At 32.6% G+C, this 20084-nt stretch overlaps 6 protein-coding genes and 2 long non-coding RNA genes across 9 annotated transcripts; 2 read left to right on the forward strand and 6 right to left on the reverse strand.

Annotated features, from left to right (window-relative positions):
- The first annotated feature begins 1196 nt into the window (after positions 1-1196).
- On the forward strand, positions 1197-4526 carry ETR2 (Signal transduction histidine kinase, hybrid-type, ethylene sensor). 2 transcript variants are annotated; one of them, NM_113216.3, is made up of 3 exons: positions 1197-1662; positions 1760-3560; positions 3644-4526. In NM_113216.3, the coding sequence occupies exons 2-3, from the start codon at positions 1794-1796 to the stop codon at positions 4196-4198; spliced, it is 2322 nt and encodes a 773-aa protein (NP_188956.1). In that variant the 5' UTR covers positions 1197-1662; positions 1760-1793; the 3' UTR covers positions 4199-4526. The 2 variants fall into 2 exon arrangements, with proteins under 2 accessions (NP_188956.1, NP_001326955.1); NM_001338618.1 differs by having other exon boundaries at positions 1211-1662; positions 1760-4461.
- Positions 4527-6411: 1885 nt separating this feature from the next.
- Positions 6412-8727, reverse strand: AT3G23160 (plant/protein (DUF668)). The gene has a single exon (NM_113217.3). It carries the CDS (start codon positions 8290-8292, stop codon positions 6697-6699), a length of 1596 nt encoding a protein of 531 aa, NP_188957.2. The 5' UTR covers positions 8293-8727; the 3' UTR covers positions 6412-6696.
- Positions 8728-11287: 2560 nt separating this feature from the next.
- On the reverse strand, positions 11288-11698 carry LCR42 (low-molecular-weight cysteine-rich 42; the record flags this gene model as incomplete). Its single annotated transcript, NM_001035668.1, has 2 exons — positions 11288-11463; positions 11641-11698. The coding sequence occupies 2 exons, from the start codon at positions 11696-11698 to the stop codon at positions 11288-11290; spliced, it is 234 nt and encodes a 77-aa protein (NP_001030745.1).
- A 1157-nt stretch (positions 11699-12855) lies between these two features.
- Positions 12856-13223, reverse strand: LCR39 (low-molecular-weight cysteine-rich 39; the record flags this gene model as incomplete). Its single annotated transcript, NM_001035669.1, has 2 exons — positions 12856-13031; positions 13166-13223. The coding sequence occupies 2 exons, from the start codon at positions 13221-13223 to the stop codon at positions 12856-12858; spliced, it is 234 nt and encodes a 77-aa protein (NP_001030746.1).
- A 1334-nt stretch (positions 13224-14557) lies between these two features.
- AT3G23170 (uncharacterized protein) lies at positions 14558-15599 on the reverse strand. Its single transcript, NM_113218.2, has one exon. It carries the CDS (start codon positions 15224-15226, stop codon positions 14903-14905), a length of 324 nt encoding a protein of 107 aa, NP_566723.1. The 5' UTR covers positions 15227-15599; the 3' UTR covers positions 14558-14902.
- A 1762-nt stretch (positions 15600-17361) lies between these two features.
- Positions 17362-17561, forward strand: AT3G04405. The gene has a single exon (NR_141094.1). It is a non-coding gene; the product is annotated as an other RNA (long non-coding RNA).
- A 1214-nt stretch (positions 17562-18775) lies between these two features.
- AT3G23172 (uncharacterized protein) lies at positions 18776-19295 on the reverse strand (the record flags this gene model as incomplete). The annotated part of the gene is made up of 3 exons (NM_180296.1): positions 18776-18917; positions 19024-19106; positions 19251-19295. The coding sequence occupies 3 exons, from the start codon at positions 19293-19295 to the stop codon at positions 18776-18778; spliced, it is 270 nt and encodes an 89-aa protein (NP_850627.1).
- A 204-nt stretch (positions 19296-19499) lies between these two features.
- AT3G04415 lies at positions 19500-19908 on the reverse strand. Its single transcript, NR_141095.1, has one exon. It is a non-coding gene; the product is annotated as an other RNA (long non-coding RNA).
- Between the last annotated feature and the right edge of the window lie 176 nt (positions 19909-20084).

Raw genomic sequence — 20084 nt, forward strand, 5'->3', positions numbered from 1 at the left:
CTTCTAGATCGTTGCAAAAAGTTAAATGTCTCTTGAGACTTTGTACTCATTCTATAGATAAAGATGGGATTTATTACAAAAACAACAAGAAACTTTGTTACTTGTGGAAATTCAAAATTATCCGAACTAGCTTCACAAAATATGCTCAAGAGTTTCAATGTATTTTTTTTTGTTCTGTAATTGTATGACTCCGTTTGAAGCATCAAGATTATGGTTATAGGTAGTGATGCTAAAACTCTCTGTTGTTACAGTGACCACTAAAAACACCAACAAAAAAAACTTAGGTAACGTGTCGTCTAAAAACTTCTAGGTTCAATTTCTTTAGATAGTACTATCAATAAATAAAATAAATATGTACAAAGGCTTTAAACAATGATGTTTTTCAAAGATGATTGGTAGATACTAATTAGAGCTTCAATATAAAAGAACACATGCGATTCTGACATTCTGTGGTCTAACATGGTTTCTTCTAGAGTCAAAACCATACAATTAAAAGTTAGGAAAGTAATAGCAATGTGGTTTCAAATATATACTCATTACTCTTTAGATTCATGTATGGTGAAGGAAACATTATAATAAAATCAAAGATCACAGTTTTGTAGGTCCCTCATATTAATCAACATCTTAAGGCGTTATACATATCTTCTTTTTGTAAATATTTGACTAATTAAAATATCTAATTAGAGTATTAGACTAATCTCATCAAATATCCGACTACTTGTGTCAGTTCAAAACACAGTGATTACGTTAGATTTTGTGCTCTTTTGTTTATAAACAAAGCTAATTTAAGAAATATATGATCTATTTGCCTCCTTGGTCTTAATTTTATACTTTCTTGGAATAAAACACATTTATTAAAATAATTTTTAGGTTCCTAGATTCATGTCATGTGGCTTGATAGTTTCCAACAATTATACCAATATTTTACTCATTCATATACAAATAAACAAGCTTTATTCTATTCTTCAGTCTCATGATATACGGGATTTTGATAAAATTCAGAGTACCCATTAATTATTCTATGTTACAGCTTGTAATAAGTTAAATTTATAAAACGTACAAGTTGAGGAAATAACAAATGTTTTCAATATTAAATGATTTATTAATACATTAGTGACCAAAAAATTATTAAGTGTAAGAAAAAAAACACAACTCAGAAAAAATTCAAAAGACCGTCTAAGTTCGGTTCATGTAAGAACAAGTGGGACCTCTTTAAGTTTCTAAATCAGAGAATAAAGAAGAAGAAAAAATCTCAAAACCTTCCTCTAAAACCAACGGCTCCTACCTTTACTTACACCCTATACATACACTTCTCTTTTTATCCTCCATCGGCGGCTTATGGCGGTTTTCCGGCACTAATCATCTCCGGCATATATAAATAAACGTACTTCACGTTTTTTTATATAACTTCAAAGTAGTTTCAGATTTGTCTCTATCTCTTCACTTTTAAGTCTTCTGGTTTTGTCATCACCAGCTTTTTTTGTTCTGTCTCTGTCTTTCTCTTTGTGTATTTTTATTCTCGTCATCGTTGTTCTTCTATGAGAGGAAGATCGGAATGTCGAAGAGAATTAGAAGATTCTCGTACATCACTTCGTTGGAATTTCACAGGTCGATGAGAGATCTGAGAACTGTTTCATTTTGATCCAAACTCATCTCTTTCAGGTATTCCAAATTTTTCTTTCTCTGTTCTTTCTACTATTACCCAAATTAAAGTTTTGATTTTTATTTCTCACTCTGTTTCTTGTTTTTCTAATTGCAGAGTATAATGGACTAAGCATTTTTTTTCTCCGAAGATGGTTAAAGAAATAGCTTCTTGGTTATTGATACTATCAATGGTGGTGTTTGTTTCTCCGGTTTTAGCTATAAACGGCGGTGGTTATCCACGATGTAACTGCGAAGACGAAGGAAACAGTTTCTGGAGTACAGAGAACATTCTAGAAACTCAAAGAGTAAGCGATTTCTTAATCGCAGTAGCTTATTTCTCAATCCCTATTGAGTTACTTTACTTCGTGAGTTGTTCCAATGTTCCATTCAAATGGGTTCTCTTTGAGTTTATCGCCTTCATTGTTCTTTGTGGTATGACTCATCTTCTTCATGGTTGGACTTACTCTGCTCATCCATTTAGATTAATGATGGCGTTTACTGTTTTCAAGATGTTGACTGCTTTAGTCTCTTGTGCTACTGCGATTACGCTTATTACTTTGATTCCTCTGCTTTTGAAAGTTAAAGTTAGAGAGTTTATGCTTAAGAAGAAAGCTCATGAGCTTGGTCGTGAAGTTGGTTTGATTTTGATTAAGAAAGAGACTGGCTTTCATGTTCGTATGCTTACTCAAGAGATTCGTAAGTCTTTGGATCGTCATACGATTCTTTATACTACTTTGGTTGAGCTTTCGAAGACTTTAGGGTTGCAGAATTGTGCGGTTTGGATGCCGAATGACGGTGGAACGGAGATGGATTTGACTCATGAGTTGAGAGGGAGAGGTGGTTATGGTGGTTGTTCTGTTTCTATGGAGGATTTGGATGTTGTTAGGATTAGGGAGAGTGATGAAGTGAATGTGTTGAGTGTTGACTCGTCCATTGCTCGAGCTAGTGGTGGTGGTGGGGATGTTAGTGAGATTGGTGCCGTGGCTGCTATTAGAATGCCGATGCTTCGTGTTTCGGATTTTAATGGAGAGCTAAGTTATGCGATACTTGTTTGTGTTTTACCGGGCGGGACGCCTCGGGATTGGACTTATCAGGAGATTGAGATTGTTAAAGTTGTGGCGGATCAAGTAACCGTTGCGTTAGATCATGCAGCGGTTCTTGAAGAGTCTCAGCTTATGAGGGAGAAGCTGGCGGAACAGAACAGGGCGTTGCAGATGGCGAAGAGAGACGCGTTGAGAGCGAGCCAAGCGAGGAATGCGTTTCAGAAAACGATGAGCGAAGGGATGAGGCGTCCTATGCATTCGATACTCGGTCTTTTGTCGATGATTCAGGACGAGAAGTTGAGTGACGAGCAGAAAATGATTGTTGATACGATGGTTAAAACAGGGAATGTTATGTCGAATTTGGTGGGGGACTCTATGGATGTGCCTGACGGTAGATTTGGTACGGAGATGAAACCATTTAGTCTGCATCGTACGATCCATGAAGCAGCTTGTATGGCGAGATGTTTGTGTCTATGCAATGGAATTAGGTTCTTGGTTGACGCGGAGAAGTCTCTACCTGATAATGTAGTAGGTGATGAAAGAAGGGTCTTTCAAGTGATACTTCATATAGTTGGTAGTTTAGTAAAGCCTAGAAAACGTCAAGAAGGATCTTCATTGATGTTTAAGGTTTTGAAAGAAAGAGGAAGCTTGGATAGGAGTGATCATAGATGGGCTGCTTGGAGATCACCGGCTTCTTCAGCAGATGGAGATGTGTATATAAGATTTGAAATGAATGTAGAGAATGATGATTCAAGTTCTCAATCATTTGCTTCTGTTTCCTCCAGAGATCAAGAAGTTGGTGATGTTAGATTCTCCGGCGGCTATGGGTTAGGACAAGATCTAAGCTTTGGTGTTTGTAAGAAAGTGGTGCAGGTGAGTTTCCTTACATATCTCTTTCTAAAGTTCCTGTCATTAGTCTGAGTTTCTGTTTAGGAGTTCTTTGATAATGTGTGCAGTTGATTCATGGGAATATCTCGGTGGTCCCTGGCTCGGATGGTTCACCGGAGACCATGTCGTTGCTCCTTCGGTTTCGACGTAGACCCTCCATATCTGTCCATGGATCCAGCGAGTCGCCAGCTCCTGACCACCACGCTCACCCACATTCGAATTCTCTGTTACGTGGCTTACAAGTTTTATTGGTAGACACCAACGATTCGAACCGGGCAGTTACACGTAAACTCTTAGAGAAACTCGGGTGCGATGTAACCGCGGTTTCCTCTGGATTCGATTGCCTTACCGCCATTGCTCCCGGCTCGTCCTCGCCTTCTACTTCGTTTCAAGTGGTGGTGCTTGATCTTCAAATGGCAGAGATGGACGGTTATGAAGTGGCCATGAGGATCAGGAGTCGATCTTGGCCGTTGATTGTGGCGACGACAGTGAGCTTGGATGAAGAAATGTGGGACAAGTGTGCACAGATTGGAATCAATGGAGTTGTGAGAAAGCCAGTGGTGTTAAGAGCTATGGAGAGTGAGCTCCGAAGAGTATTGTTGCAAGCTGACCAACTTCTCTAAGTTGTTATCTCAACTTCTCTTCTACATTCAAAATTTTTACACCATAGATTTATGTCAAATATATCAAAATGAAATTTCGAAATTGTTATTATATATACCACCCATATCTCTATGATTTGTACATCCTGTTTTTTTTTGTTCTTTTTCTCATTTTGAACCCCACGAAATTGCATTGAATCTTAGTATTTCGTAGGGTCAAGAAGGAGTCAGTTTCGTAGTTTTTTGTTTTCTTTATGTTACGAACTTACGAAACTGAATATGGCATTATAGAGTTTTGAAGATAAATTTTCTTCGTTACTACTCTACATCAAGTTAATTCTCTAGTAGGTATTAGAGCTCTCTTAAATTATCCTGGAACATGAAAAGTTGTAGATAATGTCGTCTGCCACTTTTGTAATAAACTTTTCAAACAAAAGAATCATTGAAAAAAATGTGTGACTTTATTAGTTGTTACCAGTAAAAATCAAAATATAGTAATTATTTGTTAGATTCATGCCCCCTGGACTAGAGAAGATTACATTAAACAAAACTGCACATTCCTCGAGCCTATTAAACTAAAAGAACTGCATAAAATAAAGTAGAAATGGATTGGATTTGCAGAAAGTGAATCTAGGGAAGAGATGGGTTTACGTAACTTGCAATTATATATTCAAACCCACTTGTGCTTATACATTTGTTTCTTCGAACCCGACAATCTTTGACAGATTAGTCTTAATTATTAGTTAAAGTACTAATTATTTGATAACTACAGTGAAAACAATCATGTCCAAATAGATAACCACTCTTCACTTTACACTTTCAAGAATCCAAATATTTCCCCCGGCTGCCTACAGTTATTGCGAGTAAAACAGTTTAGAGAAATAAAGAAGAAGAAAAAAGATTGATTTGTTACATTACATCATAAGTAAAATTATGTAAATAACTGATGTGCTAGTCTAAATCGCGTCTAAAATTTTCTTTTGTGTATAAATTAAGAATCTTAGGAAATTTGTGGTACTAGGAAGTTATTATTGTTAGTTATTTTTCATAAGTAACTAATTTCGAAAAACAATTATTCAGAAAATATATAGGCTTATTTAAGTTGATCAAAAATAATTGCTATTATGAAGCCGAAATGATAATGGCTTGAGCCACAAGATCAAGACCAAAGGGGTCGTTCCTAGTCAATATAGCTGACAAAATGATTTGCAAAGTCTTGAAATACCTTATCACCATCAACTCATAAATAGAAGATGTTCGATGTATTATTCATTCCAAAGTCGAACAATATACAAAAGGGACCGATGCATGTGTTAATCTTAATCATACCTCCTTTTTGTTTATACCCAAGAAAAAAAAAAGTATAATATGTGAACACATAACATAGAAGTTTTGCTTTCCCTCTATTTTTGGCTAAAACAGAAAGAAATTCATATCTCTTTTTTAGGTCTAGAAGAAAGAAAAAAAAAAACAAGAACACAAACGTAGATAGAGAATTCTACTCATATTATCCAAAATATAGTCAATTCGATCCAAACTTCTTGTTTGCTTGTGATCACGTCATTCACAAAAGATAAATTAGCTTTGTCTTAACATTATATGTTAGTCAAAGGAATTGAAGTATATCAACTACTGTTGTCTTCTAGTTTACTAGGAGGCCCTTGTTCAATTTTCCTAATTTTCTAAGTTAATTTCCACTAGAGAAATAGGAATATGAATACGAGTTATAAAGTTAATAAAACCAAAACTTTCTTGAATTAATAGTTCAGCAATTTGATGTATTTATATATTCAGCAAAACACATAGGAAGATCTAGCTAGAAATTCTGGAGCTTAGTCTAGATACAAAGACTATGCAGAGACCTTTACCAACGACTGATTTGATATAAAGAGAACTTTGGGCCAAAGGTTGATCTAGTTCTTAGTCAATATAAGGTTAGGCCCAAACCCCAAAAGCCTTGACCCAATATATTAACTTTCTTTTTCATTCTTACACACAACAATCAATAGCAACAATAAATGAAATTCTCATCGTTGACACACAAAAAAAGAAAATCTCAACCACAAAAATGTCAAGCTTGGTTCAAAAAACATCAATGCACTTTTTGCCCTACTCAATCTCTCTCTGATTAAATGCATTCATCACCTAACATCTCTCTCTCTTGTTGGGTTGGCTTTAATATATGTCTTTCAAAAAAGCTCATATTCTTCAATACACACACTTAACTTTGCCTAACTATGAGTTACCATCTCTAACATTGTCTAACTAAGATTGGAGTTATCATTGTTAAAGCTCATATTCTTCAATACACACTTAAAAAAACTCATATTCTTCAATACACACTTAACATTGTCTAACTAAGATTTGGAGTTATCTACAACAGAACTTCAATTTTCACAATCATTTTTTATGTATGCAAACAAAACTAGATATTTAGTATTCACAATGTGTTGAATCATAAACAAATGTATCTATAGAACAACACTAAGAAGAAGAAAGAAAGAAAAAAAAACCAATTGTTAGTCCAAGTAAGCTGCACGGCATTGGCTCTGCCACTCAAAACAATCTTCATAATCAAAGCTACTCGCGCAATCCAACAACGCGTTTTGTTGTTGTTCGTAATGGCAAATGTAGTTTAACCCGACAAGAAGCTTACAAATCGCAGCTTCTGTCTTCTCTCTATCAGCAAAGTAAAGAGTCTGAAGTAGAAGAACGTTAGTTCGCTTCACAATCTGATTCTGCTGCTCGAAGTTGCGTTCGCTCTGCCACCGGATCATGTTGTGAGCTAAAGGAGCAAGCCAAGAAAGTATACCGTCTATGGTTTCTTTCCAGTCGTGAGCTAGAGGAGCGTCGTAGATCGAAATGTTCTTCAAGTATGATCTTAGACTAGCCTTAAGCGTTGTCTTCAAACTCGTTGGTAACATTTGGTAAAGATCATCTCTTGCTTCTTCGCCTATTAGATGAGGGTACTTAAGAAGCTTTTCTACCACAATCACAACATTTGCATAGTGCAAAGATAAAGCAGATCCTCCAATAGTTGAAGCTGAAGCATGTTGAGTTAACCTGCTCTTAAAACCAAACTTATTACTCCGAATCATCCTAGCTGTACTCAAAGGAAATGTAATCCGACCCCCATCTTCATCATCATCATCATCATCATCACCAATAGTCCTATTCATAGCAAGACATTCCATGAACATCCTACCAGGATTAGTCCCACAAGGGAAATTGAAATCCCCTGCACGCGTAAACTCATCCGCTTCGCTTCTCCTCGAATCCTTAAAACCCGCAACAGACCTTGAGTTAACAGCCTTACTCGCTTCATTCTTGCTACGATCTCTCTTCAAAGTCACATCCTTTTTCCCTCTCAAACCCAACCCACCAAAAACAGTTTCAATCCTACCATAAATAGTACAAACAGTCCTAGCCAACATCTCAACAACCTTATCATAAGTTTGGTTCCACAACGAACCATCTCTAAGACTCTTCACGTCCTGTCTCTGCCACATAAGCTTCTGTTCAAAAGCTTTAACACTCTCTTGATGCTGCTGACTTCTCTGAAGCTTCACTATAGCTTGTTCAAGCTCATTCATCACTTCCATTTCACAATACAAACTACAAGTAGCATTCACAAATCTCTCCATCTTCTTAACCATAGATTCCATATCTTTAACCAAGAACCCTAACTTCCTAAAATCAATCGCACCATTCACTATATCTTCATAAACATGCTCAAATCCTTGTAAAGCAGGTTCGTTACATTTCTTACCTAACCTAGACACAACACTAGCTACACGGCTCAAATCATCAAGCTTCTCAGAGACAGAGAGATCTAAAAGATGATTCTCATCGGAAGATACAAGCTTTCTAACTCCTTCCGAGTGAAAAACCTCGGCTTTAAGCTTAGAGATCTCTGTATCGGACAGAGAACGGTGAAGGTGAATGGTTTTAGACATAACGTTAGCTACTTCGAAAGATAAGATTCCAATTGTTTGTTTAGGAAGAGAGACTGGTTTAGGGGTTTTCTTAGTGGAAGAAGATTCAAGAAGAAGAGCGTGCTTGAGATTAGAACTTACTTGGTTTCTCATTTTCACAATCCAAGCTTCTGAAACCATTGTAAAAATCGAAACTTTGAAAACAATTTCAAAGAAAGTTTGAGTCTTTATGGAGATTAAGAACAGATCCGTGGAAAAAAAGAAAAGGGTTTTTAGATTATGACATTTAACTTTCTCGAGGAATGAAGAAATGAAAAGGGTTTAATCATTGGGGATTATGGGCGGTACTTGAAAAAGAAGATGTACCATTGATGTGAGCTTTTTGAGGGATTGGAGAAGGAGAAAGTAAAAGTGGTGAAGAAGAAGAAGAAGAAGAAGATGGGTTTTGATGAGGGAAGCTTTAAAGTTTGGACCCAACTCCGCAAGGTTCTTGTAAGAGACAGAGAGATGTTGAAGAAAGAGAGAGGATTTTGAAAGTTGTGAAATTTGGGTTTGATTTTGAGAAAAGAGAGAGAAGAAAGAGTTGTTATTAATTTTTTTGAAAGGGAGTGATGTTGCAGCTAGTACTTGCTCCACTAATGTTCTTCATTTTTTTTTGTATTTTAAATTTTACTCAAATTTTCAACTTATTCTATTTTAAATCTTGGGAATTTCAACCTATTCAATACAGTACCAAATCATTCTCTTTTTTATCCACAATTTTGTTAAAAATATTTTATAAAGAAAAAATTAGGTATTTTTGGTGATGTGGAGTGATGTCTCACAAAATATACATCAATCATGAAATTATTTTACACATTAATATTTTAGATACACTAATTTTGGATATTGTGGTGTTAAGTTTTTAAAGATATATTTTGGTAAATTTCTTAAACGTAATTAATATTTATTTTAAAATATTTTTAAAAGTTTTGTTTTTGACGTCTATTGACTTGTAATATTTGTTTTGTTTCGTGTATATATGGAGGCTATCAACTTTTGTAATGGGGATTTATGATAAATAATTGTTGGAAACAAATTATATATAATAAATAACTAATCCTAAATTAGTAGATTTAGCATTGATAAACCTTAGCAATCATTTGGTATTATTGATTCTTATTTCTAATATTTAGAGATATATTAGACTAAGATGTAAGAGTTTTAAAATTTTAAATGTCAAAAAACCTTTAAACATACAGTAATATAAAGCAACAATAGGTGGAGCGTTTTTATGAAATTTCTTTGATAATCTTTGGAAACTGTTTTAAAAACCTTAAATAGATACAGGTTCTCGGTTTCATCATTTGTCCCAAATAGAATGGAATCTGTAGAAGATGTAATGAAACTCGAATATGAGAGTAACTATTGTGTGAGCGTGACATCATTGATAACTTGAGAGACCAATACATTGGGAACAAAGAAGCACTTAAAAAGTTGACTACAAGAAAGAATTTGTTTGACCGATGATGTTCTTCTTGTTGTCTCCACTCTCTTTGGATTTTTTGTCGGCTAAAGATTACCTAATTTACACTCACAAAACTTAAGAAATTCGCAACTTTCTCCATCTTTTCAAAACCAATTTTTTTCGTTGACCTAATTTCAAAGAAAAATCTAGGATCAAAATCAAGTGACATTTTTCAACACGGAATTAGAATTTTAAATATTCGAATTCGTTGTGTCGTGTTTGAAATGTTTGTGATTAAACAAGAAAGAAATATTTTATCATAGACGATAGATTAGTTGAGGTGAGAGAGGGAGTTGGTGACTAAAAATTCTTCATGTAAAGAGGAGACAAAGCATACAGAGACAATAATACAATGAATGAAATTACATGTTGATTTCCATCTCAGTGGGATTTCCTAATCATTATATATTTTATTATTTTGCTATAAAATTCACGAATTTCTCTTAAATACATATTTAAAATACTAAACAAATAATCTCAAACATACACTCATTAACAAAAATAAATAAAAGAAGGACATAAAATTTTATTTTGTTACTTTGGTATGAAATATAGTACTTAATGAATCTAATACGGAATATCTGATCCAAACCCGAAGATCCAAAAACTCAAAATATCTGATCCGAACTTGAAGGGGTATCTGAACGTTCACCCCTAGCTGCTACACAAAAACATCAAAGTAAACTGAGGATAGGAAAATGCAGAAAAATCCACATAATTGGTTTATGAATAAGATTATTCCTACTTACATTTTCAGAACTACTTACGTTTGAAACAAATCCATTGAAAAGAGAAGAAAAACTTTTAATATTTGTTAAAGAGAAAGAAAAAAAAATTAGTTCGAGACATTTAGTCTACATTTTTGATGAATTTATAAGTAATCTTTTTCTTTGCATTGTCGTAGTCTCGTAGAATATGAATAACGTAGTATAAAATAGAAATTGTGATATTACATATAAAAATTTCATACGAGTACAATTCAAGCACATATTATTATTGTATAACAATTGTCTCAATAGAAAGACAATAAAATCATACTTCATTGAATTGTTATAGAATATAAATAGATAAGAGGATTATCAAGGCGTGGTGAGCCAACAACTTTCGGCCCACATTTCTTAAAATCATTCTCTTTTTGTGTCAAATTTAGGTTAAGATTTTGGTGGTTTCCATTTGGACCCTTGTCACATGCATCACTACTGATACTATTATTATTCTTGTACTAATCCGTAATAATCAATTCCGCTTTAACCTTATTGAGTTTGACATTTCATGGCCGTAGTCTGTTTCGCAATTAGGCCCGTTTCTTTATTAAGGCCCAATATAGTTCATACATCGAAATGGAAATAGGCTGGATAGCTACGTTTGAGAAGTTAACATGTCGTTCTTTCAACTACAGTTCAAGAATGCTAGGATTAGAACTTATTCCATGTGGTTCTAACCAACCGTTGTTAATATGCTATATAATATCTATACAATGGTTTAGGTATATAGTCAGAGACTCAAAGTGAAATTTATGATCCTTTCGCAAAATAATTTTGCATCAAATCATGAGAAGTTGACAACAGTTGCAGATTAAGGCAAAATAATGAAGAAAGAGAGAGGATTCATTTATTATTTTATCATAAGATTTAAACGGATTAAACAGAATTAGTTTTGTATAGAAGATTAGCAATCATACAAGCATTCGCAATATATAATAATAGTTTCCGGAGGGAATGGAAAATAAGTAACAGTTCCAACACCTTTGTATTTAGCCATGCATTTTTCTTTGCATGCATCTTCTCCAAAACAAGCCCATCCAGTTTTACATTGTTTTGCTTCTCCTACCATTTTTTGGTTCTCTATATATCAAAACAAGATTTAAATCATTGTATTAACATATTTTATTTTTTCTCTTAATTTTATATTTTAGTTTACTTTTTATCAGTTCCAACCAAGAACACAACAACATATGTCAATCCGATTTTTGCAGGTTAAATGATGAAAATTAATATATTAAATAATTAATGATATAGTACCTGATGAAGAAATAAGAAAAACGACAATTAGTACGAACATGATAGAAGAGTTCTTCATATTGATTTTTTTCTGGGTTTGTGAAGATTGAAATTAGTTTTAAATATCTATTTTTTTTTATTATTTTTTTTAGTGGTTTGCAATTTCCCTATCATATCATATTTATAGGAAAATCTTTAGTTTTTAACTTTGTCGCTTTAATTTGTTTTCATTTATTGATATTCATACTTTATTGCTTTTAGTTTTTTACGTTATGATCATTTTCATTATATTTTTAGATTTGTTATTTATTGCTTATATAGATTTTTTTTTTATTTTAGAACTTTTTAAAAACTCTTGTAAATCCTTTTAAAAAATCTTTAAAAGTTCTTGTAAATATCTTTTAAAATTTTTTAAAAGCTCTTAAAAAATTCTTAAAGCCTTTTGAACCCTTAAAAATCTTTTACAATGGTATTATAGTTTTACAAGGATTTTAAATAATTACAAAGGTTTTAAAAGTGGGTACTTAAATACTTTACAAGGATTTTAGTAGGTTTTCAAATGATTTACAAATCTTTTTAACAACTTTACAACGCTTTTAAAATGATTTAAAAATCTTTACAAAGATTTATTTAAGAGTTTTTAAAAGATTTACAAGGGTTTTTAAATACAATTTGTTTTGGCGAGAAAAACAAGTTTGACCCAAACAATTTTATTTTCCAATTACATATTCTCATTAAATAATGGATAATTTAATTATTTCGTTGAAAGAAAGACGTATTTTAAAAAATGACCAACAAAAAAGATATTGTTGCAAAGAAGCACTAGAAAATAGTACTTTTGCAAATTCCCTAATCTTTTATTGAATAACATGTGATTTTAATAATAATAAAAAGAAGAAACTCTTATAAAATCACTAATCCTGTACACCCCGCTTAATTTTCTTTGAATTTCAAAGTACACCCCTCTTTAATTTTCTTTGAATTTCAAAAACCCTTAGTATGGAGGATGACCGGTGCTCCATCAAGGATCATGTAACTTAAGTAAATCATGTATCCCAATTTTGTTAATTATAATTTTGATTTATGTCTAATTCTTTTGAGAAATATCAATTTATAATAAGACCTTGAATATATAAAAGATAAATGATACAAATATGGCGATTAAAAAACAGATTTTTAATTTATTTCTTTATTCTAAGATTTAATAGTTTACAAAGATAGTTTGGATATAAAAGTTTAGCAATCAAACATGCAATCACACATATAATAAGTTATCGGAGCTGGGAATTCTGGAATAGTATACAAATTACAGGTTCCAACTCCTTTGTGTTTAGCCATGCAGTTTTCTTTGCATTTGTCTTCTTCTTTAGGACCTAAGCAAGTCCATCCATCAGAACACGTTTTTGCTTCTCCTACTATCAAAACCAAAATATACAAATTATTTACACCAAGAACACAACAAAAAAGTTTGCATGCCATTTTTGCAAGTTAAAGTACCAAAATTAATATATCAAACAATGAGAATGTTTTTTTTAATCTAAAATACCTGAAGAAGAAATGACGAAAAAGACAACTAGTAGCAATAGAATAGAAGAGTTCTTCATCATTTTTTCCTAGTTTGTGAATACTGAAAAGTAGGCTTTTAAAACTAGTTACAATGGGTGTTGAACAAAGGATTAAATAGTTGAATCCATTTGATAAAGGTGTTGAATCTAAGTGTATTAAATGAAGTTAGAAAAAAGTCAACTTTGTTGAATAAGTAACGTCAAGTTTTAACTTTATTTTGTACTTTAGTTCAGGTTTTTAAAGAAAAATATATAAATCATAAAATTTGTATAATTACTTTATCACTTTCAGATTTTAAACATTGAAAACTAAATCCAAAAATTCAACACACCACTTCTTTTTGATACTTTATTATTTATGACTGAATTCAGAAAGTCGATAATTAATAGATTTTTATTGAAAACGTTTAAAACTGAATTGAGAAAGTTAATAATAGAGATTTAGAGAATAATCTAACGACTAGTTAGAGACTTTTATTTGGGCATAATTCTTGGATGTATTCTCTCTTAATTAATAAATTTAAAAATTTAGGAATAAATTTTTCTTATTCATCATCTCTTCTCTTCAATTCAGTATAAGAAAAGAGATTACCTTTTAGAGCTTTTGATAGGCTTCCATAATTGATAAATTTAAAGATAATCATCAGCTTTCCTTGAGCTTGAGAGATAAAACTCCCTCAGCTTTACTATATCTACTACAAACAAATAAATATTCTTACACAAAAATTGTGAGCATTTTTTTTGTCAGAAGATTATGATCATTTATATACAAAATTGTGACATATTTATTTTGATTATAAAAATATTATAATTTTGTAATAATATTGTGACTGAATTGATGGTAACCAATTTTGGTACTAATTATCTCCAATTCGTTACAAAATATATAGTCACATTTATATGTACAGATTTGAGACCAAATATGGTAACTAAAGTTTACAATTTTTGTGACTAAATTTACGTCACGTCTAGTAACAAGAGTTTGAAACTACTCTGTCATAATTAGTCTTACATTTTTTCTTTTTTTGCCATTGGTCATAGATTGTGGCATAATTATTACCACTTTTGTAACAAGAATAAAGAAATTGTGAACCAAATATTAAACCGAGCTGCCGGTTCGTCTGAAGCTTCTCATTGGAATAAACATTCTCAAGGGTGGATTAAATGAACTTGCAGAAATCCATTCGAATCAACAAATTTTCTCAAGATTCACATTATTATTTTCGTTTTTGGTTCCTTTTTGTAATCTCTAATGCTCTCCACTCTTACTTTGTCTCTGTTAATTAATAAAGAGAGTGTTGATGGCTAAAAAAAGAAAAAACAGACTCTATAAATTAGTAACATTTCACTATAAATTAACAAAAAAAATTGGTCTCAACATTATTAATTTGTAGAGATTTTAATGAATAATGTATTTCATTTTTGGCTACATTAATCTTGTGTTCACACATTTCACAACGTTACACTATATACATAAACATCCACAATAACTAAATTGGACTTTAGCTTTTACATTTCGGACCATATAAAAACAGTAACAGAAACATGCTTATTAATTTAATAATCTTTTGATTTATTAAATTCTTTACGAAAATCGAGTTTGTTCCAACCACAAAATAGTAGAAACGCACAAAACGCGTTTTCTGGGCCGTTAGATCTACATAGAATCAAAAAACAAACAAACTGTACTTTTGAACCGTTGGATCTCTAAACCAATACTAAACCGGAACAAACGGTGGAACAAACGTCGATGACTCGTAATAAAACGGCGCCGCGGGATGTTGCCATTTCTTGAAAACCGGCGTTTTCTCAACCGCCACCGCCGTCGACTGATTTTTCTCAACCGGTGGTTGGTCTACCGGTGATGATTCGGGAGAAAGAGCTAACGGCGAGAGGAGAGGTATAGCCGTATTCCAGTTATTCGCCGCCGGAGTCGCCGGAACGATTTTTAACGCCGGGGGTCGTTTTAGTAGACGACTGGGCTGCCGCCGTAGATCACCGGAATCTGAGCTGCAGCCCTGTCTCTTCATCGTCGTCGACATAAACGCGAAAGAAATCGAGTTCTTGAAGAAGACTAAATAAGCAAAAAGATTTGGAATCGGAAAAAGCTAAAAATGAGATTTGTGGTGTTCCGAGAAAAAAGGTTAAAGTTTAGATTTTTAGAGATGTTTTTAGAATCTGTGAAGCTTAAAGATTCGTGTTCGTGTGTGTTGTGTATTTATATTAAGTCACAAAGACGTGTGTGTTGAGCATGTAAAGAGATTTTTTGTGGTCAAAAGTCTTAAGTCTGAAGATACATTGAAAGATAGGAATTAGCTGTTTTTTTAATTTTCTGTGGCTTTGCTGGATTTCCCTATCTTTCGGTTTCTTTATTTTAATTTTTATTTTGTTTTCCAAAGAGAGGAATATTCTCTGTTTCTTTCACTTGTTTTTCTGTATTTTTAATTTACTTCGATTTAATAAGACTTATCTAGATTTTATATCATCATGAACTTATTAGTGATACTTTCATTTACGATAGGTATTCAAATCAATACTGGTAAAGGAGTTTTTTGGGTATGTTTTAACTGATAAAAAAAGAAGAAACATAAATTTTAAATATATTTTGAGTATGTTTTTGTTAATTTTTATCAGTTTCTTATATTAACTCTATTTTTTTGTAAGTTTTATACCGTGTAATTAGATAATTGTATACATACCATTTAAAGGGCAGAAAGATTTTATTTTATTTATTATTACTTAAAACTTTATATTAAAAAAAAGAGTCTAAATCATGAACATGCTCCTAAATCATATTAGTGATATTTTATATATTATCATGAACATATATAGTAACATATTTTATTTATGATAAGAATATCTATTTATCTTACACATGTTATTGATAAAACTGAAATTTCGATAGGAACCGATTTGTAAAAGTCTAGGTTTTAGGGTTTCCACCAACAAAAAAAAAAAGGCGTTTCGGTATTACTTAAATGACCAAGAAGAGTAAATTATAATTTTGTAGTTTTTATTTTATTTTTAATAATGGTATACACTATACCAATTAAAAAGCGCACTTAGATTTATTTCAATTTGATTTATTATTACTCAAAGTCTAAAACCAGTTATCAGCAGAAACAAATTCTGGTAGCTACCAATAAACAAAGAAGAAAAGAAGCGATGATTACGATGAAATAATAATGAGAAAGCAACGGAAGAACCGACGTTGAGAGATGGGACCATTGTAAGTAGGATCCAATGGACTTGGTGTTAACTGATACTTCATGCCACCGCCTGTTTTTTTTAATAATCTTTTGACCCTTCTCATTTGTTGTCACTATTGATTATTTGATTTTTTGAATATCTAGAGAATTCTCATGCCAAACATTACATAATCTAAGTGATTTGTGTTTATGCTATATAGATCATTATTATTTGAATCCAAATTCACATAATACTGTAGTATAAATTAACAAAAATAAAGTAGTATAAAACAGTATTTCATAAAATATATTACATGATCTCTTTATTTCACTAAATTGTTTTCTTTTACTGTTCTATCATTCTGTTAATCTAATATTTTCTCGATTAGACCAATCAAAAAATTATTGAATAATGACAACATTTATCTCTGAAATTTTAAAACAGGTGTTGACCAAGTTTTTTAAACACTTGACAATCAAGAAGTTAAATGTCTATTCTTTGACGCAAACGTGTTAAAGTCGGTAGACTTGTAAAACTCTTGTAATAGATTGTTATACGAATTTTGGCATCAATGACAACTTCAGCAATAGTTAGGAAGTAATTCCGGAAAACAATTTAAAATAAAAACACAAAAATTTGTAAACTAGAATAACTAAATATGCAATTAAAAGGGATATATATACGTGTTCAATTTTGGTTTGACGACATTTATGTGTTCGTTTATCAAACCCTTTATGTCAACTTCTTCTTTGATTTTAGTGGGTTACCGATTATCTTGTTTACGGAACATGTTTAGTCAAATCATTAATCTGATTACGATTTATAGCCAATCAAATATACCAAGATCCAATTATCCACACGTTCTACGCATGAAAGCGTTTTAGCGTTTTGGTGCTTTGAAGTTCTTAACTCTACAAAATTGTGTAAATGGCTGTTTTGTTCAGTTGCTCCAAAACTTTTGCAATCCCTGAAACAAAATATGTCTACTCTTCACAAGAAGAGATCATCTGAGAAGATAGAGGTAATAGTTTGGGCTCTTCAGCCTCTACCATCATCTCTTGTAAACAAAATCTGTGTGTTAGAACTTAGGAGAAGTAGAAAAAGAAAAGAGTAAATGGCACTCCTGGCGAGCTCAAAAGAGTAAATAAAGAGTAAACAATCACGATTTCACCAACTGATCGGTTTGAAACAACGACTCAAAATCATGATTACTTACCCTAGTAATTTCACCGTTGAATTTGACTCTAAGGTTCACTTCCTCTCACAACCATCGAATGAATCCAAGTAAATAATGGTTTTGACAATAGTGACTCAACTTGTGTGTTATCACAACGGGTAGTTGCGATCCGTAAGCTCCAAGGTAACAAACCTCCAAACATTGTACAAGAAAAACTCAGTTTTTCAACAGCGAAAAGTGTCGAAAATTCGTAGGAAACAGACGTTTTTTACCGTTTTCCTATCAAAAATGTTTATAGGAAATGTCCCATAAAAAATATATTTTTGTAGGAATTTGGTAAGAAATTTCCTACGAAAACTATTCGTAGGAAAATGCGATGGAAATTTCCTAGGTGGAATTTTTTTTTTTTTTAAATAAAAAATACATCGCTCTTTTCACTGAGCTAGCTCTGACTTTATATGAGTAGTATCATATAGAGATGAACGAAAATCTGCAAAAAAAAAAAAAAAACAGCCTATTCAGAAAGTTTCAAATTACTTTTTTTTCCTTTCTGAAGCTCTTACAATGGTGGCCATACAACTTTTATAGAATTATTAACAACCTCCTAAGATGTTAACCATCTATCCTCGATCTAGCCACATGCAAATGGGCAGTTAGGGTGTAAGACACGACAACATCAAAGGTTGTTTTGATATTGTCTAGTTTTCCTTTCTTACTGTTCATTTAAATGCAAAATACCTAGTTGATCAACAAACAATGCATGCACATTTGCATTAGAATGCTAAACGATTAGGCCCTAGTGTCCAAAAAAATATGGTCGGGTCCGATAAATCATATGACAGAATGTCGCATTGATGTGTATTTTTGTAAATCACTACGATATACAAACTCATTTTTTTTTACCCCTAAAATATTCACACATTCTACAAATCTACTATTGATTACAACTTACAACCACACATGGAAAAAAAATGTACATTTGAAAGACATTTTAGGCATGTCCTAAATCAAAACTTTTCAATGTTTGTTTTATTTTCTTTTAGCTTTCTATGTTTCTGAAAAGGCCAAGGTTTAATACGCCTACACCACAAGGAGAGATTTTTCTGAGAAGATAAAAAGTGAAACCAACAGATCATACATGTCTCGCATATAGTGAAAACGAAAAAAAACAAAGAGTTTGATGAGGATGCAAATGCATGCATAACTATTGAATTTTCTTCCTCCCTTAGAAATTGTTGTTGCGCTCCATGTTGACCGCTCTTATCTCGCAAGAGAGGTGCTCTAGCTCCCAGTGATCAATTTGTACTTGAGATGCACTACAACGACCAGCAATGTTTAACTCGATGGATGTAGTTAAGGTAGCAATCCTCTGGAAAAGAAAAAACGAAGAGAATAAAAAACCGAAAACTGAAGAAGTTGGAAGTTATCACTATAAGTCAAGGTAACATTTAAGAATATTATTAGATATATCACCTTTTTAAAACGAAGATAGCGTTGCAAGAGTGCTTTTCTTTCGATGATGTCCTAGTCTTCCAATAGTTCTCCGCTCTCTTCTCCTGCACACAAACAAAACAAAGAAATATATAAGCAAAGCAATAGTTCTCTGCTCTCTTCTCTATTCTCTCTTCTCCTGGACGTTCAATGCAAAGCAATATATAAACAAGATATATTGTGAGAATCTTAGCTATTAGACTAATTACCAGTATAACTTGAGATGCCTCAGTGATTTGGTCAAGTCGGGCCATAGGTAAGCCAATCACACAGCTGGGTTTCTTCAAGATTTGTTCCACCAGGCCATTGTAGCTACGAATCCCAGCAGCTTGTAGTCTTTCCACATCTCAAGCGTCAATCATACCTTAACTCTACGAAATTGTGTAAATGGCTGTTTTGTTTAGTTGCTCCAAAACTATTGCAATCTCTGAAACTTCTTTCTCTGCTTTGCATTTAAGGACTATATTGGTTATTAATCTATCTATGTTTCTTACAATTGACATCTCTCTAAATTTTCATCAAACATAATATGTCTACTCTTCACAAGAAGAGATTTCTGAGAAGATAGAGGTAATAGTTTGGGCTCTTCAGCCTCTACCATCTCTTGTAACCAAAAGGGTGTGTGTTTGAAGTTAGGAGTTGTGATTACATCAAAACGAGTAGTTGCGATCCGTAAGCTCCAAGGTAACAAACCTCCAAACATTGATATTGGTGGGAAGAGATGTCCATTTTTCAAAACGGAATTGTTTTTTTTTTTTTTAAGTACATTTCTCCCTCACGGAGCTATCTCTAACTTTATCTTAGTAGTATCAGAAGAGATGAACGAAGATCTGCAAAAAAAAAAAAACAGAAGAGAAGAACTCTTTGTAAGGTTTCAAATTACTTTTTTTTCTAAAGCTCTTACAATGGTGTTCATACAACTTTTATATAATTATTAATCAAACTCCTAATAAGTTAACCATATGTCCTCGATCTAGCCACAAGCAAATGGGCAATTAGGTGTAAGACACAACATCAAAGGTTGTTTTGATGGTCTAGTTTTC

The sequence above is a fragment of the Arabidopsis thaliana genome, chromosome 3 (genome assembly GCF_000001735.4).
Source record: "Arabidopsis thaliana chromosome 3, partial sequence".
Classification (NCBI taxonomy): domain Eukaryota; kingdom Viridiplantae; phylum Streptophyta; class Magnoliopsida; order Brassicales; family Brassicaceae; genus Arabidopsis; species Arabidopsis thaliana.